Source organism: Balaenoptera acutorostrata, chromosome 16, assembly GCF_949987535.1.
Source record: "Balaenoptera acutorostrata chromosome 16, mBalAcu1.1, whole genome shotgun sequence".
Lineage (NCBI taxonomy): Eukaryota > Metazoa > Chordata > Mammalia > Artiodactyla > Balaenopteridae > Balaenoptera > Balaenoptera acutorostrata.
This window is the reverse complement of record NC_080079.1, coordinates 6,626,402-6,650,709: the sequence shown is the minus strand read 5'-3', so window position 1 is coordinate 6,650,709 and position 24,308 is coordinate 6,626,402. Positions and strand designations below refer to the sequence as shown.

The following is a 24,308-nucleotide window of genomic DNA, read 5'->3' as shown; positions in this document are numbered from 1 at the left end:
CAGGCTCCCCGAATTATGGAGAGGGTGCTGAGGGTCCAGGGAGACTAAGGTGGCCAGAGCCTGCAGGTCGGACCTCCTGAGAGGAGAGAGCTCTAGAGCGAGGACTCAGAGGATGTACGAGAGCCCCTCAGTCAGTCAGCAGGGCCCATTCACTCCACTCCAGGCCAGAGAAGGAACCATCCAGAGCAGCAGAGGGTCAGTGCCTGGTGCTCACACGGGATCTAGATATATGCCCGTTCCCACCAGCCAGGCTGGAAAGCCTCATGATTCATGGGACTCTGGGGGGGAAACACAGAATAACTACACCCCACATGTACACTGTTCCAGTGCCACCTAACTAATCCTAAAGTCAAGACCTGAAAGGATCACTCTGCATCCCAGGACAAAGCTCAAGAATACTTACAGGAATACAAAATATCCAGTATCCAACTGAGTAAAATGTACAATGTCTAGCATCCAACAAATATTATGAGGCATGAAAAGCAGGAAAATATAATCCCATAATAAAGAGAAAAACGAATCAATTGAAACTGACCCAGATGACAGAAATGGTAGACAAGGATGTTGAAAGAGCTATTTGCCAGTACAAGTAAGGACCAAAGGCTAATTTTCTCCATCCCTTTATTTCCCTTATAAGTTTATATGACATCAATAATGGCGTAGTTTTATTATATATGCTTAATATCCACCTACAAAGATAAATCCATTTATTCAAAGTGAGGTATTCTCCTTGTCCTTGCAAAATAAAGTCACATTAAAATGAATACATGTGTTTTTCACCAGGCCTCACAAAGAAGCAAATCACACAGCATGAAGCTGCTGGATTGTTCTACCCAAGAAACGGAAGGATTTATGAGCTACTCAACAGCTTTCACTTGTCTCACTTCCAACATGTTCCTGGCAGGCGGGAGACAGAGCCTGTGGGGACCTGAGAAGCAGTTTAACCTCCTTGTAGCTGGGAGTTCAAGGTAATGAACAGTACAAATTTACTTATTTGCTGCCCAAACTTTGACCACTAAGCTATTTGTCAAAATTTCAAGCAAACTGTGTAACTCAAAAGCCAGTCCCAAATTCAGATTTGATAAAGTCCCCCCATTCCCATCAAGAGACCTGGGAACACTGAGAGAGACCCCTGCTGCGGGCTGGGGAAGGACCCCCGGTGCTGCACGCAGCTCCTTGCATCCCCAGGCCTCTTGCTGGAGGAGAGAGCGTGGAATGGGCCTGGCCTCCACCTCTGACACGTGATTTGCCAGTGAAAGATCAGTTACTGGGAAAGCAAGTAAGTGTTGGGCTGAGGGGGGCTATGAGCAAGCCTGCAGAGAACCCAGGCATCTGCTAGAGGACTCGGGCGTGGCTTTCACCCCACCTGGGAGAAAAGAAGCTGAACGTCCCTGTTTTTGGTTTCTTTCATCAAGATTTAAAACTGAGGGCTTCCCTGGTGGCGCAGTGGTTTAGAGTCTGCCTGCCAATGCAGGGGACACGGGTTCGAGCCCTGGTCTGGGAAGATCCCACATGCCGCGGAGCGACTAAGCCCGTGAGCCACAATTGCTGAGCCTGCGCGTCTGGAGCCTGTGCCCTGCAATGGGAGGGGCCGCGATAGTGAGAGGCCCGCGCACCGCGATGAAGAGTGGCCCCCACTTGCCGCAACTGGAGAAAGCCCTCGCACAGAAATGAAGACCCAACACAGCCATAAATAAAAAAAAATAAAATAAAATAAAAAATTTAAAACTGAGAAGAGCACGGCCTCAGGGGATTCTGTTCTTGGATTCTGACCCCTTGGCCTCTCCAGGGCACTAGCCAGGAGCACTGGTGGACTCCTTGTTCACTTGGAGACCCTGCGGCAAGGATGAGACCTTGAGAAATCACAGTCCCGGGAAGTAAACAGATGGGCTATTTAGAAAAAAAGTCCGAGCCATCAGTGAGCCACGAAATCAAACGTAACAGAGAGGGCCTCATCCACCAGAGGGCAGACAGCAGAAGCAAGAACTACAATCCTGCAGCCTGTGGAACAAAAACCACATTCACAGAAAGACAGACAAGATGAAAAGGCAGAGGGCTATGTACCAGATGAAGGAACAAGATAAAACCCCAGAAAAACAACTAACTGAAGTGGAGACAGGCAACCTTCCAGAAAAAGAATTCAGAATAATGATAGTGAAGATGATCTAGGACCTCGGAAAAAGAATGGAGGCAAAGATCGAGAAGATGCAAGAAATGTTTAACAAAGACCTAGAAGAATTAAAGAACAAACAAACAGAGATGAACAATACAATAACTGAAATGAAAACTACATTAGAGGGAATCAATAGCAGAATAACTGAGGCAGAAGAACAGATAAGTGACCTGGAAGACAGAATGGTGGAATTCACTGCTGCAGAACAGAATAAAGAAAAAAGAATGAAAAGAAATGAAGACACCCTAGGAGACCTCTGGGACAACATTAAACAAAACAACATTCGCATCATAGGGGTCCCAGAAGGAGAACAGAAAGAGAAAGGACCAGAGAAAATATTTGAAGAGATTATAGGCGAAAACTTCCCTAACATGGGAAAGGAAATAGCCACCCAAGTCCAGGAAGCGCAGCGAGTCCCATACAGGATAAGCCCAAGGAGAAACACGCTGAGACACATAGTAATCAAATTGGCAAAAATTAAAGACAAAGAAAAATTATTGAAAGCAGCAAGGGAAAAACGACAAATAACATACAAGGGAACTCCCATAAGGTTAACAGCTGATTTCTCAGCAGAAACTCTACAAGCCAGAAAGGAGTGGCATGATATACTTATAGTGATGAAAGGGAAGAACTTACAACCAAGATTACTCTACCCGGCAAGGATCTCATTCAGATTCGACAGAGAAATCAAAAGCTTTACAGACACGCAAAAGCTAAGAGAATTCAGCTCCACCAAACCAGCTCTACAACAAATGCTAAAGGAACTTGTTTGAGTGGGAAACACAAGAGGAGAAAAGGAACTACAAAAACAAACCCTAAACAATTAAGAAAATGGTCATAGGAACATACATATTGATAATTACCTTAAATGTGAATGAATTAAATGCTCCAACCAAAACACACAGTCTCGCTGAATGGATACAAAAACAAGACCCATATGTATGCTGTCTACAAGAGACCCACTTCAGACCTAGGGACAGATACAGACTGAAAGTGAGAGGATGGTAAAAGATATTCCATGCAAATGGAAATCAAAAGAAAGCTGGAGTAGCAATACTCATATCAGATAAAATAGACTTTAAACTAAAGAATGTTACAAGAGACAAGGAAGGACACTACATAATGATCAAGGGATCAATCCAAGAAGAACATATAACAATTATAAATATATATGCACCCAACATAGGACCACCTCCATATATAAGGCGAATGCTAACAGCTATAAAAGAGGAAATTGACAGTAACACAGTAATAGTGGGGGGCTTTAACACCTCACTTACACCAATGGGCAGATCATCCAGACAGAAAATTAATAAGGAAACAGAAGCTTTAAATGACACAATAGACCAGATAGATTTAATTGATATTTATAGGACATTCCATCCAAAAACAGCAGATTACACTTTCTTCTCAAGTGCGCACGGAACATTCTCCAGGATAGATCACATCTTGGGTCACAAATCAAGCCTCAGTAAATTTAAGAAAATTGAAATCATATCAAGCATCTCTTCCGACCACAACGCTATGAGATAAGAAATCAATTACATGGAAAAAACCCCGTAAAAAACACAAACACATGGAGGCTAAACAATACGTTAGTAAATAACCAAGAGATCACTGAAGAAATCAAAGAGGAAATCAAAAAATACCTAGAGAAAAATGACAATGAAAACACGATGATCCAAAACCTATGGGATGCAGCAAAAGCAGTTCTAAGAGGGAAGTTTATAGCTATACCAGCCTACCTCAAGAAACAAGAAAAATCTCAAATAAACAATCTAACCTTACACCTAAAGGGACTAGAGAAAGAAGAACAAACAAAACCCAAAGTTAGCAGAAGGAAAAAAATTAAAAAGATCACAGCAGAAATAAATGAAATAGAAACAAAGAAAACAATAGCAAAGATCAATAAAACTAAAAGCTGGTTCTTTGAGAAGGTAAACAAAATTGATAAACCATTAGCCAGATTCATCAAGAAAAATAGGGAGAGGACTCAAATCAATAAAATTAGAAATTTAAAAGGAGAGGTTACAACAGACACCGCAGAAATACAAAGCATCCTAAGAGACTACTACAAGCAACTCTATGCCAATAAAATGGACAACCTGGAAGAAATGGACAAATTCTTAGAAAGGTATAACCTTCCAAGACTGAACCAGGAAGAAATGGAAAATATGCACAGACCAATCACAAATAATGAAATTGAAACTGTGATTAAAAATCTTCCAGCAAACAGAAGTCCAGGACCAGATGGCTTCACAGGCAAATTCTATCAAACATTTAGAGAAGAGCTAACACCCATCCTTCTCAAACTCTTCCAAAAAATTGCAGAGGAAGGAACACTCCCAAACTCATTCTATGAGGCCACCATCACCCTGATACCAAAACCAGACAAAGAGACTACAAAAAAAGAAAATTACAAACCAATATCACTGAAGAATATAGATGCAAAAATCCTCAACAAAATACTAGCAAACAGAATCTACCAACACATTAAAAGGATCATACACCATGATCAAGTGGGATTTCTCCCAGGGATGCAAGGATTCTTCAATATACGCAAATCAATCAATGTGATACACCATAATAACAAATTGAAGAATAAAAACTATATGATCGTCTCAATAGATGCAGAAAAAGCTTTTGACAAAATTCAACACCCATTTATGATAAAAACTCTCTAGAAAGTGGGCATAGAGGGAACCTACCTCAACATAATAAAGGACAAACCCACAGCAAACATCATTCTCAATGGTGAAAAACTGAAAGCATTTCCTCTAAGATCAGGAACGAGACAAGGATGTCCACTCTCACCACTATTATTTAACATAGTTTTGGAAGTCCTAGCCACGGCAATCAGAGAAGAAAAATAAAAGGAATACAAATTGGAAAAGAAGAAGTAAAACTGTCACTGTTTGCAGATCACATGACACTATACATAGAGAATCCTAAAAATGCCACCAGAAAACTACTAGAGCTAATCAATGAATTTGGTAAAGTTGCAGGACACAAAATTAATGCACAGAAATCTCTTGCATTCCTATACACTGATGATGAAAAATCTGAAAGAGAAATTACGGAAACACTCCCATTTACCACTGCAACAAAAAGAATAAAATACCTAGGAATAAATCTACCTAGGGAGACAAAAGACCTGTATGCAGAAAACTATAAGACACTGATGAAAGAAATTAAAGATGATACCAACAGATGGAAAGATATACCATGTTCTTGGATTGGAAGAATCAATATTGTGAAAATGACTATACTACCCAAAGCAATCTACACATTCAATGCAATCCCTATCAAATTACCAATGGCATTTTTTACGGAACTTGAACAAAATATCTTAAAATTTGTATGGAGACACAAAGGACCCCGAATAGCCAAAGCAGTCTTGAGGGAAAAAAACGGAGCTGGAGGAATCAGACTCCCTGACTTCAGACTATACTACAAAGCTACAGTAATCAAGACAATATGGTACTGGCACAAAAACAGAAACATAGATCAATGGAACAAGATAGAAAGCCCAGAGATAAAACCACACACCTATGGTCAACTAATCTATGACAAAGGAGGCAAGGATATACAATGGAGAAAAGACAGTCTCTTCAATAAGTGGTGCTGGGAAAACTGGACAGCTACATGTAAAAGAATGAAATTAGAACACTCCCTAACACTATACACAAAAATAAACTCAAAATGGATTCGAGACCTAAATTTAAGACCAGACACTATAAAACTCATAGAGGAAAACATAGGAAGAACACTCTTTGACATAAATCACAGCAAGATCTTTTTTGATCCACCTCCTAGAGTAATGGAAATAAAAACCAAAATAAACAAATGGGACCTAATGAAACTTCAAAGCTTTTGCACAGCAAAGAAAACCATAAACAAGATGAAAAGACAACCCTCAGAACGGGAGAAAATATTTGCAAACAAATCAATGGACAAAGGATTAATCTCCAAAATATATAAACAGCTCATGCAGCTCAATATTAAAAAAACAAACAACCCAATCCAAAAATGGGCAGAAGACCTAAATAGACATTTCTCCAAAGAAGACATAGAGATGGCCAAGAAGCACATGAAAAGCTGCTCAACATCACTAATTATTAGAGAATTGCAAATCAAAACTACAATGAGGTATCACCTCACACCAGTTAGAACAGGCATCATCAGAAAATCTACAAACAACAAATGCTGGAGAAGGTGTGGAGAAAAGGGAACCCTCTTGCACTGTTGGTGGGAATGTAAATTGATACAGCCACTATGGAGAACAGTATGGAGGTTCCTTAAAAAGCTAAAAATAGAATTACCATATGACCCAGCCATCCTACTACTGGGCATATACCCAGAGAAAACCATAATTCAAAAAGACACATGCACCCCAATGTTCATTGCAGCACTCTTTACCATAGCCAGGTCATGGAAGCAACCTAAATGCCCATCAACAGACGAATGGATAAAGAAGATGTGGTACATATATACAATGGAATACTACTCAGCCATAAAAAGGAACGAAATTGGGTCGTTTGTTGAGTTGTGGATGGATCTAGAGACTGTCATACAGAGTGAAGTAAGTCAGAAAGAGAAAAATAAATATCGGATATTAACGCATGTATGTGGAACCTAGGAAAATGGTACAGATGAACCGGTTTGCAGGGCAAAAGTTGAGACACAGATGTAGAGAACAAACGTATGGACACCAAGGGGGGAAAGCCGCGGGGGGGTGGGGTGGTGGTGTGCTGAATTGGGCGATTGGGATTGACATGTATACACTGATGTGTATAAAATTGATGACTAATAAGAACGTGCAGTATAAAAAAATAAATAAAATAAAATTCAAAAATTAAAAAAAAATTAAGGATTTCTGTTCAACAAACAGCACAATAGAAAACCTTAACTGAGCATAAGATTGGGGGGAAAAAAAAAAAGTAACAGCTGACATGCCAGAGAAGGTGCAAGAAGCAGCAGCAGAAATAAGCATCTCAGACTAAACAGAGTAGGAGGGCACTGGGAGCACAAAGTTAATTACTGAAAGTTGTGTAGAAACCAATTTCCATAAATCAGCAAAGCTGCTGCATTGTAAGTCACAGGATCTCTGGCAACTGTCCCTGTAAGCGCATCTGGCTTAACAGCCAGCCTCTGTCCCCAAAGGGCACTTACTTCTCATTTTTATGTCCTGGAGTTGAGTTGGCTGCACACAGTTACTAATGGACATAACTTCATGATTCGGCTCTCGGTCCGAACACCAGAAAAAGAGAGGAAGTTCTTGGGGTTTCATTATATTAGAAAGAACAAGTTAATGAATGCAGATTATACAGGTGAAGGAATAATAATAAACAACCGAATAGGATTTGCTAATATTACATTCTACATTTTAAGACATCTCCCCAGTATGGCCCATAAAATTGTCTTAGATAAAAGCAGAAGGGTTTAGATGAGGGTTCTTTATGGCAGTGCTATTTAAGTGTAATCCATGGTAAATAATGCTGACAAATGGAATATAAATGTTTCAGTGTGAGGCCTCTTCTTTACAGCAGTGCAAAATCACACTGCTTTATTCCGAAGGCAATTTCAATATGGACAAATCATCATTTTTATTAAGTTCTATTGCCAACGGCAGCCGTACTCCCTGTAGGATAGCTCACTACAAGGTCACACACCTCCCCCACTGCCATCACTCAAAGTAACTTGAAGGGCTATTATCACACTATTTCGTTACGATGCCCTTTTTCCATGGAACCCCAAATGCCAGGCTCCAATACTGAATCTGCGTTTTCCTGCCACGGTATCTGCAGAAAGGCTGCTCACAAACAAAGAGGCCATTAATCTGGAACAAGGGTTAAGTCCACCAGCCGGAGGGAGGGACTGACCCAGTGCTGATTCTAAGCAACAGTGCAGGTCAGATGAGGAGTGCAAGGCTCTGCTCTGTCATTTCCAGAACCAACGGCCTCACATGGCATCTTTCCTATGGCCTTGAAAAGTCTGCCAACATTTTAGATGTCACATAGCAGGAATCACAGGCTGTTCCCCTCCCCGTCACGGGGACAATTACTCAGGCACTCAGCAAGAGAGAGAAGAACCAAGAGACAGAGACAAGAAGCTGAGTACCAGTGCTGTTCAAGCCTCTGTCCTTAGGTGTCCCTGAGGCACTGCCACATTCTCGTCTTGGATTTCATAAGACACCCCAAGTTCCTTATCACAACGCACTTTGGCTTATGCCAGTCTGAGTGGCGTTACTGGCACCGGCACCCAGAAGAATTCTATACGTCAGAAATTCTGTCACAAAGGAAGAGTGTATCAAAGTGCCACTGGGACTTAGAAAAGGCAGGGACGAAGCTGGCCCGGGGAAGGATAGCTGGGCTCACACAAGGCTTGCCGTGTGCCTCGTACACATGTGAATTACACACACGTACACATATGCAGATGGACATGGAGAAGGAGAGTGACAGCTGGACAGGGCGGAGGCAGAAGATGAGGTTTCTGGCCCGGTGGGTTTTAGGACTGGAGCTTGGGCACTGTGTGCACGGAAGTAAAGAGCCCACGCAGGGGAGAAACGGAAGAATCGAGACAGTGCTGGTTGGACGGTGTAGATTCTCAGTTGTCTCGGGACTTTTAGGGAATAGGGTTAAGAGTTTGGCTCTGAAGAGGAGAGAAAGGAAAGGCCTCTGTTTCACTTAATTTCACAAGGACATGCTCACAAAAGCTGGCACGTGCCCACCCCCTACCCTACACAGTACACAGAGCACTTCTGCATAAATAATCTCATTTGAACCTCTCAATAACCCCCACGATACAAGAGGGCAGACCCTCTAGCCTCATGTTACGCGAGTCCCGACAAGGGCGGCAGGTCCGCTGCATCTGCGTATTTCATTCACAAGAGGAGCTACGTGCGGCAGCTGCAAGCATCATCTTTTTCTTTTTCTTTCAAAACGATGAGTCAGAGTTAATCCACAGTTACATTTCCCCAAGCACAGCAGAAAACAGTTGTGTGCGTACTGTCAGGGGACAAAAATAAAGTGTCACCCTCACCCTTCTGTCCCCCGTTATCAGCTCTAAGCCCCGTGGAGTGAGCAGCAGAGGGTGACCACTGAGAGACACGGGAATTCCTCTGCACGGCTGTGGTTTGCCGTTTGCTTTTGAAAATCTTCGCTGTTACGAGGCCTGCTCTTCTTCTCTCTTCGCGCTAGTCCACCAAACAGCGACTATCATGACAAGAAGATGTCCAGGCAATCAACACGTGGTGGTTCTTGGGCTTAAGAGGCGAGCAGTTTTCAAAAATGAAACCTGTTTCTTCAGGGGGTGGTCTCTGGAGTGGTGACGGGCCGGCCGACGACAGAAGCCCTGGGGTCAGCGGTGAAAGTCGGGAGAAATGGATGCAAGTGACACACCCTCACCTTCTAGACTCCTTTTTTCTCAGGGACCAGAGTGAAAGCCAGGAGCAGAGTGGCTTCACTACTTGAGAGTTAAGGGATCACAGCTAAAGGAATCCTGCAGCCCGTGTTTCCCAGCCTTTCTGGGCCTCATCACCCCGCCCCCGGCCCCCCACCCCGGGGCCCCAGCCCTCCCCGCCCCCTCCGCTCCCCCCCAGGCCCCTGCCTACACCCTTTCTAACTTGCCACAGTCCTGTCACTCTGGCCATTGCTATCAAAGAAAAATGCACTCAGCCTGAGTTTGCTACAGATACTTTACCACCTTACATCACATCCTATGACTGTTTCTTTCCTCCAAGCTACTCCCTCAAGGTATATTTATCACTAGCATATTCATCCTTGCAGCTAGTTAGGAAGGGGCCGGGCCTTTTCTGGGACCTTCTCTCGGGTGGGGAAGCTCTACTGAAGCCAAGCTGGCTAGCATCCTCAGAGGCGGGCGTCCGGCTGGGACTACTTAGCGGTTCTCCAGGCGATGTGCTAATCTCCCCAGGAACCTAAATGCCAAGGCCTTCTTGACATGCATTCGATTTAGACCTCTCTTTCCCGCATGCCTCTGAGCTTCCGCTGGAGAAGAGCAAGGCTTTTCCTGCAAGAACAGACAGCGCCAAGGGAGGAGAGGGCTCCAGAGGAAGGAGATCAATCTTAGACGAGATAGGAGCTCACCTGGACCCTTTCCTCCTAGAGATTCCACTGCTCCTTTAGGGAAGAGTCTGTTGAAAACGTTAGATTCCAAAGAGTTTCCCAAAGTAATTGATTTTCCAAAGTGTTTGCTGGGAGAGTTTCACTATAAAACTCCCTGCGGTTCTAGGGGAGGACTCGCATCGCGACCTCTAGGTGAGGCCCTGACACTGCCCCTCAGGACCATCCAGGGTTGGAGCCTTGGACCGTCCCCTTGGCTGCTCTTCTTGTAATGAGAAACTGTCTCCTCCACACTCTATTTTCTCTTCTACCTTTTCATGTCAAAGGTTAGCTTTCTTAGGGGGCCCTCCTCTTACTTAACCTACTCCAAATTCTATGCGCTATTTTAAGAAATACTTGAGAAAGAGTAACTCTAATATAACCTATATTTCTCAAGTGCTTGTAATCCTAATGGCGCCACTGGACAAAATGACTGAAAAATATAGGAACTGAGACAAAGTACGGCAAAACAGTAGAAATTCTTCAGTTTCCACTTTAAGTACACTCTGCTTACAACGTCTTTTGGCTGGCTGCTCTCTCGTGCAAATTTGATAAATGCCATGAATATCCTAACACTAAGATTAATACACTGCCCATCACCCCCTTTGATAAACACAGTGAAAATTTTAACCATGGGCCTAACGTGTGGAAGGAATTAAGGATTTCTCTTTTATTAATGCGCGAGTGAAAACTAAACATCAACTGAAGGGCAATCAGTACTTAAACCAGAAACCTTTGTACAGGGACTCGAGCACCCACTCGGTTGCAGGGAAGCTCAGCTGCCGCTCTGGCAGCCTCGCCACACGGGAGGAGGGAGGAGCGCCTGCCCTGGAGCTTCCTCAGCCTTCTGTCCAGGATCCCTGGTGGTTCCCGCGGGAGCAGCCCAGGTCCCAGCCGGGTCTGACACTAGTGGGGAGGACGCCAGCACCCCTCCCATGGTAGAGGGCCCTCCTCAGTGAACTGGACGGCAGGGGGGAGCTCCCCAGGAGACGGACGCTCAGACTGTAATTCTAAGGACTCAGTCCTATGCTTAACAACAGTACCCCCTTCGTATCTCCATTTACCCTTAATTACAAAGGCGTGAACTTCGAGTGGGTTTTCCCCAGGTGACGGTACGATTCATGAGGAAGGGCCATTTGCCTACAAGTTTTCCCACCGAGAAACACTAACGCTGCCAAGAATCCTCCTCTGTTCAGTTCGGCCTTACACCCCCGTAGTCCACTATCCCCTGCCCCCACCCCGGGTTTCTACTGGCCTGGCCCCATCTCCCTATGTTCCAGTGGCCAAGGGCAGACACTTTCCCAATGTCAGAATAGATATTTCCTAGAGGGTAGCTTTTTTTTTTAAATTTTTAAAATTACTTTAGAGAATGTTTACCTCTAGTGGGGAAAATGCTTCAGGACAAACCAAAGCCCCGGGCTTGCTTGCACCACCAAGGGCCACTGCTCTTAGGACTGGGGACGGGCAAGAGGTACGAGGGTAAGGCTCAGCCAGGCGCCTGCTGACCCGCGGGCACACGGCTACCTGGTCTGTTCATGAAGTCACAATGGCCTAAGCCCGCGATGTCGATTCTCTTCATAAAAAGCACCATGCTGGTTAGGTTGGCTTCCTGCATTTCCGCTGGCTTAAGTGGCCGCATGTCTTCGGAGGCAAATTCTTCAGAGTACAGACAGAAAAGTTTTCCTAGAAGAAACCAAGGAAAACGGTTTTAATGTTTCTGTGTTGCCTCCGGACAGGAACTTACGTGAGTTGGTTTTGGGGTCCGCAGTGCTACCTGAAGAAGATGAACCGAGAATCTGCTTGCGTATCTCTGCTTGGCTCTGGCTGATGGGCTGCATGACGAGTGAGTTTGCTCTTATTCTAGGGTTGTACACCTTTAAACGAAAGACAGCATCTTTAGCATCAGCTCATTCAAGATTTAGCAGGCTCGCTGGCCCTGAAGTGACTGCAGTTTGCACACTTTACTTCACGAAATGCTCTGCTACTGACTCATTTCTTTTGTACAGTATTTATTATTGTTTCACTTGCCTTGAGATGGAAACTGCAAGAGCTTTGATAAATGGATTTAAGGGTTGTCTGCTTTCATTGTAGCTTCAATAAATATGGGAGCTCTGTATCATCTGCTGAAATACAAATGCCACTTCTCAAAGCGCTATACTGCTGAATGATGACAGATATTCACTCGTGTGCCACGTGGAGAAAAGGATGATCATCTGACAGTGCTGCATTTCCTCAAGGTTCTATTCAAATTGACTGTGATCCCAGGGGTCTCATCTTTATTACATATGCTGGGTTTTTCCAGTCCTATCAGCTAACACAAAAACTGCAGGTGGCACTAACAGTGATTTTTCTTAGGCGTAGTTTAAAGGTAAGTAATAACCCTGGGTTCTCTGAATGGTGGACTAATTCAATAAGATCAATCCAAACTGGTTCCAAGGGAACCTTCCTAATGGCTGGAATTGCTCTGTCACAGTAAACAAGGATATTTAAGAGACCCATAGTTTCCTGGAGGGGTAAAAGCTACATAACATCTAATAATGGTAAATGGATCAATACTTGGGTAGATTCTTCTCAGTTTAAAGGCTATGATTTCTGAAGTCCCACTGTCTTTGAGAGTTTGAGATATCCTATTTCCATTTTTCCTAATTTTTAATTCAAGGATAGTGATTAAAAATATACAGACGTTTTTTAAAAATTTAGGATGGAATTTTATCATGTCAACTATAAAGCCAAAATTTGTGAGAATTAAACTCAGGGTACTTGAAACTAATTTCTAGTAAATTACCTGGGGGGAGATGCTAATTACTTTGATAAAGGGGCTACCAAAAATACCCAAGGGATGTATAGAAGAAAAGGTCAGTTTAGGAGTCAAGTAATTTGCTTTAGTAGTTGTCTTTCCTTAAAACTTTTTCCTCTGGCCCCTCAACCAGTTTAATTTGTTTCCAGACTACCAACCTGCTAATGACAGGCAGTTACATGTGCTCAAGACTTTTGTTACTGGATGCAATAGTTCTTCTTTGCACACATGGCCAAATAGAGAGAAATCCCCAGATCATAGAGTTCATCCTCACTTTCTGGTCAGTAAAACGGTAGGAGCCCAAGACAATTAGCAGCAGTCTATTTAACCTCAACAATAATTACCTTTCTTCTCTCCACCCCGACATCAATAACAAATTTGACTGTGTTGCTACAGATCAAAGATTCTCCAGAGCTAGCCGTTAACACCACTCGTCTCTGATAAACTTGGCATCTTTTTTCTGTTTCATCGTTTGGCTTGAACAATGCACATTTCTCTTTTGGATACAAAGGAACAACTATCAGCTCTCCAAGATCTGGGTTTAAGTTAGATCCTTCTTGACAGATAATTTCATAGGCTTTTTCAATATCCTAAAGTAAAAGAATAACATCATCCATGAGAATAAAGTACATTACAAACAACTTTCTCCAAATTATATAAAACTATAGGCAAAAGCTGCATAATGTATACAGGGAAAGAAATACTTGTGTCATTTTCTATAGGTATCGTTAAATATGAAAAGGAGATATAACTGCTTAAGAACATGTCTTTGGGAAAGTTAAATATAATTTATAAATAATTTCAGTGCTTTTAGTCCAAAATGGCTTTCCCCTTGTGAAATGTACTCTTTGCCTTTATGCATTCATCCTGCTATTTTTCTAGCTTGGTGCAATTTCTCATATCCATTAACAATGACAGGTGAATAAAAGTTACTCTCACATCAGTGATGATGCATCACTGTGCTTTAATGGTGGCAGAACTAAGAATTCTAAAACAATCTCTAGATTTCCAATAGAAGCATATATACATACACATTCCACAATCAGGGTCTCTAATCTGGGTCATCTTGAAAACTATTATTACCCATTATCACTTTAAAAAAAGCAGAAATGCAATGAAATAGGCAGGAAATATTCACTGCTATTTATATATTTGCAAGATTCAGGAATTTAGAAATACTCTTTAAAAATGCTTCACTGTCAAATATACTGAATAAAAGAGTAAATTATGTGCCCTAAAACCACAAACAAGTAAGTATATTGGTGTAAAATGCTCAAAAAGCAAGACATTTTACACAGTACTTTTTAATTAATTAATTTATTTATTTATTTATTTTTGGCTGCGTTGGGTCTCCGTTGCTGCGCGCGGGCTTTCTCTAGTTGCGGCGAGTGGGGGTTACTCTTCATTGCGGTGAGCGGGCTTCTCACTGCGGTGGCCTCTTGTTGTGGAACACTGGCTCTAGGCACGCGGGCTTCAGTAGTTGTGGCACATGGGCTCAGTAGTTGTGGCTCGCGGGCTCTAGAGCGCAGGCTCAGTAGTTGTGGCCCACGGGCTTAGTTGCTCTGCGGCATGTGGGATCTTCCCGGGCCAGAGCTTGAACCTGCGTCCCTTGCATTGGCAGGTGGATTCTTAACCACTGCGCCACCAGGGAAGCCCTGCAGTACTTTTCTATTTCTCAAATCACAACCAGATTTTTAGGACCTCATATAAAAACGATGTCACTTAATGTAATTCTTACTCCTCTTAAATTTGTTTCCAAAATTTCTATTTTTTTAAGGGCCTAACTCATTACCAGATGGAAGAAGCCCCATTTCATTTCATTACATACATTAGATTTCACTAAAAATCTGAGTAAAAAAGATGCCTTCCCATGACTGTTAAGTCTGAGTCCACTGTTCAGCGCTCTCGCTCACCTCTCCTTCCTTCCACGCCACCTGTATAGTGGGATTGAACTAACTCAAGGGCTTTGTAGGTGGACAGATCTGCCTAGAAAAATAGTGAGACCTTGGGTGAGCTACTTGAAGGTTATTCCTGAGCTGCTGAGAGGCCCCCAGGAAGCAGGGCAGAGGCTGCCCCCTGGGGCCCACACAGCAGTTATCCCGGTACCTTCTCCTGTTCACACTTCCCTTTTCTGCAGGGTTAGTTTACTTGGGGCAGATTTTTTTTTTAACCAAGCGAAGAGCAGGATTATTGACCGTAATGAATGAAAAATTGCTGGCTGGAATAATCAGAGCAAAGCTATTTCTTCCAATTTTTATAATTCTAATCATGTCATCATTTTAAGTGAGGAAAGCTTAGAAATTTCTACGGAGGAGAGCAAGTCCTCGAGCTGCGTCTCCCTGCACAGGACGTTCACACATTCCTCCTGGGTGGCAGGTGGTAACCTCTGCACGTGGTGCTTCACCTTCCACAGCTACCCTGGAGCTGGAAGTGGAGATTTGATTCCAGCAACCCACTCACAAATTTCCAATCAAAATAACCTTCAAACTGCATGGAAATATTGTACCTAGTTTAGATTCCTAAAAAGCTGACAGAAAACTTTGAGGCCATAATCTTCAGAATTTAAAAAAAGTACTTAAAATATTCATTCGGTGCTTCAAACTGTTTACTCATTTCCTTCCTATTCAATGTGTTCAGAGCATTTACGTATGTGGGGCTTTCCTACAGTACCTGCAAAACTCAGGAAAACATAGCAACCTGCACTGAAGGAAGATATCTGCCCCCAAATGAAAGGCCCACAACTAGATGGAACATTTCACAGGAAAACCTTCAACCTAAGAGCATCTTCCTTGTGACAGCTTCAAGGTGCTCGATAATCTGGCTAGATAGTGTCATTAACCTTAATTTGTTCTCTATTTAATCTATTTCACTTTTTTTTCAGGTTACAAGATGGTGAAGTGATAAGGAACAACACACTGTAAACATGCAGGGCTCCAAGTCTCAATTAAGCACAAGAGCCAGGGGAGCGCGGGGTTGTGGGTATTAATTCACAGCAGGTGAGGGGCTAAGTGAGCAGTGCGAGAAAATGTGAGGCACCTAATGTTCACCGAGCCAAACGTGAGAGTATTTCTGCAACTTTAAATGGATTTCTTAAGAGAAAAAACGACAGTTAGTACACTTCTGTTAGACTGCTTGGGTTTGTTTTCCTATGACATTTAGTTGCTATGGCAGATTTTAAAGTTTGATATAGAAATCAAGAAAGCTTCAAACAGCATGGGGAAAAATGATCAACAGCTGTTAACATGGATTTTGGAGCAAGACAAAACTTTCCAAAAGACAAATTCCAAGACCATAGGAGAGTGTTAATCCTGACGTAAGTAGTAAAAGAGAAAAAAGTCCAGCAGCATACTGAACTATGTTCAGCTGTTTAGGTGGTAGATGGGGAAAAGAAACCCAGATAATACCTGTGGAATCTGGGGCTGAACTGTGAGGAAAAACACTGGTTCCCAGAGAAGGTATGCTCCAGCCCGAAGAACTGCTGCCCCACCCGCTGGGCAGCCTGCTGGGAGCCTCTAGGCAAGGAGGACCCCCCACCCCGCCCCACGCCCCGGAGATCCCAGTGCTGGACCCGGGCCACATGAGCAGCCGCTGCCAAAATGACGAATCCGCATTCTCAGAGGCTCAGAATTGCAAAACCCGCCCAGAGCTTTCACTACACCATCACGTTCATGTCTTATCAGGACTGATGGCTTCTTAATAGGAAATGTCTTTCTGGTCTGACTTCGAGGAAGATTATATAATTTTCTAAGCCCTGTGGATTTTATAGTTTCTACCACTATCCTAGGTAAAAATGCATCTTCTAAAGTCTGACAATTCAGAAGTCACTATGCCATTAATTATAGCTTATATTAAACTTGTAGGAATCAAATACTACCCCCAATTCTGTTATGAGCTTTACTTTTCAAAAATCAATTTTGGAATTTTTGGTTACTCTGACTAAAGATGACTACTCACCTTATCAGTCTTAATTATACTGTCCCCCACCCGATCCACCCCCAAATGTATGACTTCTTTTCACCTGGCAATTCTAACTTTCAAATGTTTCAGACTTCTAATTCTGCCATTCCTCCCTTCCTTAGGCTTCAGCCGGTTATACTGAGAACCTCTAATTGTTTTCATAAATCCTTCTTCTGTCTCCTTAATCATTTTGTTACTTCCCTCAGGACTTTCTTGAGTATCTTGAATCATGCGGGATTAGGGAATGATCATAGAATAAATCACTGTAATCGGTAGAAGATTTACTATTCAAGAAACTGTATAATCTACACAGGAAAAATTGAAAATATGCTGTAGTTATCATATATTTGAGATTCTAAATTACTTTCTTTATGGAAACAGATAAAATCTAAGTTGTGAGAAAACTGTCTAAAGTTCCCCAAACTAAAGGATCAGTCATCCTTTATGCTTTGACTATAAAGCAGAATAAATACTCCTGAAGGTACTTGTGAAGGCGTGTGAATACTTAAGAAACGGCTCTGGTAGAGAGCTGAGGTACTTGTCTTTGTTCAGCTGGTGGCTCAGCCAATATCATACAGTTTCCTTTTGGTTTCTGTTTAATCACTGGAAATCACTACATATCTGGGTCATGGTCTAAAAGCTAGTGCTTTTTTTAGTCTCTGAGTGAGATGACGGGTAGGGGAAAAAGGCCAGGAAATCAGTCTCTAAGAAGGAAGGTCTAACTCTTCAGATTCTGGAGGCTTTTAGATTTGGTCCACAGAGCAGTGGAGAGAGAAGCAGGGCCACAGTAACTGCATTAAAAAAAAAAAAAACAACAACCCAAATGATGCCTTGACTCTATAAAAGCAAAAAGAGACGCTCAGCTGTACATTTCCCATTGTTCTTTTGAAAGACATTGTCAGATATCGAAGTGAAGATTTTTCTCATTCATCTTTTTAAGAAAAGTATAGGGAGATAGCCTTCTGACTGTGCTATAAATTATATTTTCCTGCCTAACACTCCACTGACTGCTGTAGGAACATTGTGGGTACTTTTTTGTTCCTTGACTCTATGCCGAGGACTTAGCTTATGTCCCGCATCTCCAGCACACGTGCCTGCCATGAGGGAGGTGGCCGTGAGTGTGAGATGAGTCAGTGTGTCTTCTCTACTGAGACAGTTCACAGCAAGCCTTTGGGGCAGCCCAGGATCTCGCCCGATCCCATGGAAGGAAGTCAGCTCTGGAGATCAGCTCTGGAGGTCACCCCCAGAAACTCCTCAGAGTCCCCACCTCCCCACCCCCATTCTGTGTTTCAGAACAGCTCCTGGGTTGGTTGCTTGGTTGGTTGGTTGGTTGGTTATGTATGTATCTATGTATGTATGTATGTATGTATGTATTTATGCTGTGGCTTGTGGGATGTCAGTTCCCCAACCAGGGATCGAACCCGTGCCCCCTGCAGTGGAAGCACAGAGCCCTAACCACTGGACCTCCAGGGAAGTCCCCAGTTCCTGCTTTTAGAAGCACTTCCTTGTTTGCCTTTCAGCATAGGTTTTATTTACTCTATATCAAGGATTCTTCTAAAGTATGAAAAAAGAGGTGTGATGGAACCAAATAGCAGTTCCATCAGTTAATTAGTAAACTGAAACCTGTACGTTAGTTATTAAAAGTTTCCCAACAAGGTTAAAAGGTTCCCAATAAGTAAACTTATTACTCTCTTAGGTTAGAATGAATATTACTTACTTACTTGTTCACAGGCCAGAAAGACTACAATGTCACCCTTCTCACCGGAGTGGTGAATTTCAAAGATAAGGCGTAAAATAGACTCAAAAGACTCCTTTTGAGCCCCACTAAGGTACACAACCTCCACTGGGTGCTTATTTTTCACTTCTATGAGAGGCACATTTCCATAATAAGAACTGAGTTTGCTGATCAGGTGAGGTGAGGAGTTAATTATGAGCTTCAGTTCCGGTCTTGCCAGTAAAACATCTTTAAGAAGTCCAAGTAACACATCAGTTGCAATGCTTCTTTCATGAATATCATCTAAGATGATGACCCCATAGCTACCCAGAAAAGGACTGGACATCATTTCTCTCTGTAACATATCATCAGTACAATACCTACAAAGAAGAAACATGAAAGTTAGAATACTCTCATGAAGAAAATCATATAAAAAAACTCCTAACATAAACAACAAAAATGCCTTTCTTATATCCTTTTGTCTAAAACAGGAGTTTAAATCTTTATCGGGGGCCAAGATTTCTTCAAGTTGATAAAATCTACAGGCCTTCAAAATAGAAAAATACACGTGAACAAATTTTAAGCACAGTTTCCATGTGTTCACAGACCCTCTAAAGACCATCCCTGAGCCCTAGGTTCCAGACCTCTGCCTTACATGTTCACTACAGATATAAACAAGAGCTACATTTAACATTTGCCCTGAGCTTTTTAAAAAAAAGTAATTCAGCAAAATACCCTTGTTGGGTAAGAGTTTCCCCTGTTCCATCAATGTTAGAATTTTGAGTCAGAGCACACGCTTCAAGGGAAGGACACACGGATGACTGTCCTCCCTCAGGCTCACGGCCCAGTGAGTCCACTAGCAGGACTCCGTCAGTGGCACATTGTGGGAGATGACGTCACCAGGGTGTTAGCATCAACGAGTTGGAAATGTCGCCCAAATAATAGCCACACGAAAGCATCTAAAAAGTAACCACCTATTTGAGGGCAGCGTTCCTGGAGGAGGAATGGGTCATTAGTGATTTTCATGGATTTCCAGTAGTTCCTGGGGTGTAGTTAAAAATAATAGTAAAAATAAATACCTATTAGTCATCCAGCACCATACAAACATCATCTTTCTGACACTGTTTATGTAAACAGTTTATGTAAAATCTACCTATATTATTCCTTGAGGAAGCCAATTTCATAAGTTTTCTACCCATTTAAGGTATTTATTTTATGTGTCCCTGTCTATGGCAGGTCTGAAACTGCTATTCTTAGAAAGGCCTGCTTGCAAGGTTGGCCCTTGGCTGGCATTTGGAAACTTAGATTTGGGAGGGTTCTCACCATTCCCAGAACTGATGCTTACTGTTTGTAATATGGTCTAACCTGCTTTCCTTCTGGGAGTCTGGGACTTTAGAATACAGTAGGAGGCAGAGGGTGCCTACGTGACCAGCCCCCAGTAAATACCTGGGCACAGTCTCTAATGAGTTTCCTTAAACTCGTTGCTACAACTCACAGCTGGAGGAACTAAGCATATCCTGGGTGAGTCCGCTGGGAGGTGCTCTCGGAAGCCTGTGCCTGGTCTCCTCCGGACTTCACGCCTTGCACCATTTCCCTGTGCTGACTTTGCTTTGTATCCTTTCACTTCAGTAAATCTGAGCTGTGGATTAACTATATACTGAATCCTACGAGTCTTCCTAGCAAATCATCAAACCTAGGGGTGGTCTTGGAGACTCTGAAACAGTCCTCAATTAACCCTTTTCAAGGAAGAAAGAAAAAGGAGAAAACATTTATAAGTTCCTAGTGTGTGCCAGGCATTGTGCTGATAGAATAGTTCTCATTTAACCTCTAGAATAAATCTTCAAGGTAGACATTACTATCCCATTATTTATAAATGAGGAAACAGGTTCAGAAAGGTTAAGTACCCTGCATAAAGTCATAAAGCCAGGGAGAGAGTCAAGATTTAAGCCTGAATGTCTATTACATCTCATGCCACTGTCAAATTATAAAGACGGGTCCCTTGGCCGCCATGGATTGGTAACAAAGCCCATGTTCTCCCTCTCTGCACCTTGACGAGATCAGAACATTTGCTCTCTGCCTTACTCCTACACTTGTTCTCATTCTGTGTCTGTCTTACCAAAAGAGCAATGATAAGCTGCTGATTATTCCTTTTCTCAAACTTAAGAAAGAAAATATATTGAATACTACAGTATTATACTTTATGCAAGATGCAAACAAACAGAGATGCATCCAAAATCTAGGTTTCAGGTCATCTTCTGCTGAGGGTAATTAGTATGATATAATAATATAAGTACTATTGACTCTTGTCTGAAAACAAGTTGCTTTAATCTATGCTACTTCCTTAATATTATTCCCTTCTGAGCAAAACTCATCTAAGCACTTATCTGATAGGAAGAAATGCTTCCTCTCTGCCAGGCAGAGGAAGTGTGTGTGTTACGTAAATACATCCAGGCTTAATTAAAAAGGGAGCAGATGTGACTCACCTAAAACTCTACGAGACTCAGCAAGCTAGACCTGGCCTTCCAAATGATTATATAAAACTAAGGGAATACTAAGGATCCACCCTAAAACTTACCATACAAACCTCCAGTTTTCTACATAAGACAGAGATTTATTTCTTTATATTAATAAGATCATGTGTACAGTGCTTAAGAAAATACTGCTCCTGATAACTATGTAAAAAGATGGATACATTTTGGAAATGTAATTTATTTATTTATTTATTTATTTATTTATTTATTTATTTATTTATTTTAGAAATTTCATGTAATGTCTGAAACATTTATATTAACATATTTCCATACAAATAACCCAATGAAAGTTTAGTATTAGCTGTTTTGTTTGTTTTTTTATACTGCAGGTTCTTATTAGGCATCAGTTTTATACACATCAGTGTATACATGTCAATCCCAATCGCCCAATTCAGCACACCACCATCCCCACCTCACCGCAGTTTTCCCCCCTTGGTGTCCATATGTCCATTCTCTACATCTGTGTCTCAACTTCTGCCCTGCAAACTGGCTCATCTGTACCATTTTTCTAGGTTCCACATACATGCATTAATATACGATATTTGTTTTTCTCTTTCTGACTTACTTCACTCTGTATGACAGTCTCTAGGCACGTGGGCTCAGTAGCTGTGGCTCACAGGCCCAGCTGCTCCGCAGCATGTGGGATCCTCCGAGACCAGGGCTCAAACCCATGTCCCTTGCATTGGCAGGCAGATTCCTAACCATTGCGCCACCAGGGAAGTCCCTGGAAATGTAATTTATATTCTAAATTCTTAAGACTGAAAATTTGAAAGCTAAGAATGTAATATAGGAAAGTTTTATTAATATTTTCTGAAATTATATGTATTGAATTTGACCTTAAAAATCTGAGTAATTTCTAAAAAATTCTGTGTTCTAGAGGGTCCATATTTGAAATGTATGTCACTTCCACAAGATATTGTGATATCTAGTTCAGAAAGACTATTTTAGGTATATAATATTCAGGGATCCACTGTTTTGAAAAAGGCCAGAAAAAAGCTTAAAGAAGAACTAAGCTGTTCTATATAGAATCCAGAAAAAAGGTAGTGGCATAAAGATTATATTTACTAAGTGCCTATTATGTACCCAACAGACTAGATGCTAAGGAGTTACAAAGAAAATGAAAACGACAGTATCAAATACAGAACACTACCTTCTATAATCAAGTCACCCTTAGATCCTCTTATTTAAATAGCTATTCAATCTGAGCTTATCAAAACTTATGGCTAGCACGTGTCTCCAAGGAAATGAATGCGGCCGGAATTTACCTTTTCACCCAAATCACCCAAATCGCTAACAGGTGCGTCGTGCTCCCATCCACCAGTCTTGGGCAGCAGCTCCCTGAGTCCTCACAACAAGGCTGTGAGCTGGTGTGTCAACCACCGCGTTTCACGGACGAGGAAGCGTAAGCAGAGAGGCTGGGGGACTTGTGCAAGGTGACAGGTGGGTGGGTGGCGGAGACACTCATTTTACAGCCACGCCGCCTGCTCTTCAGAGCACAGAGCACCAGGAGGAAAATAAGGGACGACTTTCTTTTCTCGTATCACATAGAGCTTTTCACTCGCTTTGGCTCCTTTGCTGCAACTCAAACCCTGTTAGCAACAAATCAGAGTATCTGCTGACTCTGCACTGGTTGGGGGATGTCAGGGAGGAAAGTGCAGCATCCCAGCAACAAGAGTGACTGTAAAGTAAAGATGAGACGACCGGGAAGCCCGGCAGAGGCAGAAGGAACCAGAACCCGCAGTGGCCAAAGGAGGTTGCTAGTTCCCTTCCACCTTCTAAGGTGTACCTGCGGTTCAGCTCCTCCACACCTGAAGGCTATTTTCTACATTAAGGAAGGAAAGCTACATGCAGATAAGAGCCAAAAAAAATTTTCAACAGAAACTGTAGTCCTTCCTTTGGCTGTTAGGATTGAATGCTTGCAGGGTTTTCATCATAAAGCAATGAAAGCCAAGTCCCAACACATAAGAGATGCTTAAAAGGTGAGATGTGTCTTTGACCTACTCTGACAACATTACTGGGTTACTCCACAATTATTTATCTCTATGACTTTCTTAAAAAAAAATATATATATATATATATATATGCACGTGATCCATATCAATAAGATAAAAAAATCATAAGATTTCATTTTAAAAGTGACTACATCCAAGAGTCCTTTTCAAAAGGTTTCCAAAGTCTAGTCCATCCTTTAATTAAAACCATGACCACCTGAGAGGTCACTTCAAAATGTAAAGGATGAAGAATGAATCTGCTAGGCGTGGGGATCCTTCACCCTTTCAGGGTTGCACGTCCTGTCCTGTCCAACTCTCCAACTAGTCTGTGAGTTCCCAAAAGCAGGGAGGTTTTTACGTTTATTTGTATCACTATTGGACCATTTGCATAATAAATAATTTATAAACATATACAACGACTCGGGGACATCATGGCTAGAATAACAGAAGGTTACGCATCTTCAAGAAGTTCAAGTCATAGTGCTACTGATCGAAAGATTCCCTATGGTTTAACACCAGCCTGAAGACCGATGTCCTCTATTTTCGAAGATAACATTTGAGGGAAAGCAGCTTAGTACAAACCAAATGAGTTATACAGGCTTTCTGAATGGGAGAAGAACTGCACCAGAGTCTGCAGCAGCCAGATGGGACCAGGCACTCGTCTTTCCTTCCGTTATCAAGCGTGTTAAACATCTTCCATGGGACAAGCATGTCAGATGCCGGGGATACGAGTATGCAGGAACCATCCCTGCTATACTGTACTGTGCTATGCTGTGCTGTGCTATACTGTACTCTGCTATGCTATGTCATACTATCCCTGTTACACTAGCGTAGGACGTCCCCAGTGATATACCAGGGCACTCTGGTGTGCCCCACAAGGCGGTTAGAGACACGCAGATACACTGAGGCTGAGACACTTGTCTCCTCAGACCTTGGGGCAGTCAGGCAGTGCCTGGGACAGCTGAAGCCCTTGAGATGGTCATCTTTGGCTGCAAGCAGCTTTGACCATTTCCTTAAGGTACCAT

The 24,308-nt window shown here is 42.3% G+C and overlaps 1 protein-coding gene across 2 annotated transcripts in view; it reads right to left on the bottom strand.

Annotated features, from left to right (window-relative positions):
• DHX32 (DEAH-box helicase 32 (putative)) overlaps nt 1-24,308 on the bottom strand; it is a 55,422-nt gene that overhangs the window by 5,661 nt on the left and 25,453 nt on the right. For both annotated transcript variants that reach the window (XM_057530875.1, XM_057530876.1), the window contains 4 exons: nt 18,769-19,141; nt 13,435-13,680; nt 12,068-12,167; nt 11,818-11,976 (listed from right to left, as the gene is read on the bottom strand). In XM_057530875.1, the coding sequence (XP_057386858.1) occupies nt 11,818-11,976; nt 12,068-12,167; nt 13,435-13,680; nt 18,769-19,141 (878 nt within the window). The remainder of the gene's footprint in view (nt 1-11,817; nt 11,977-12,067; nt 12,168-13,434; nt 13,681-18,768; nt 19,142-24,308) is intronic.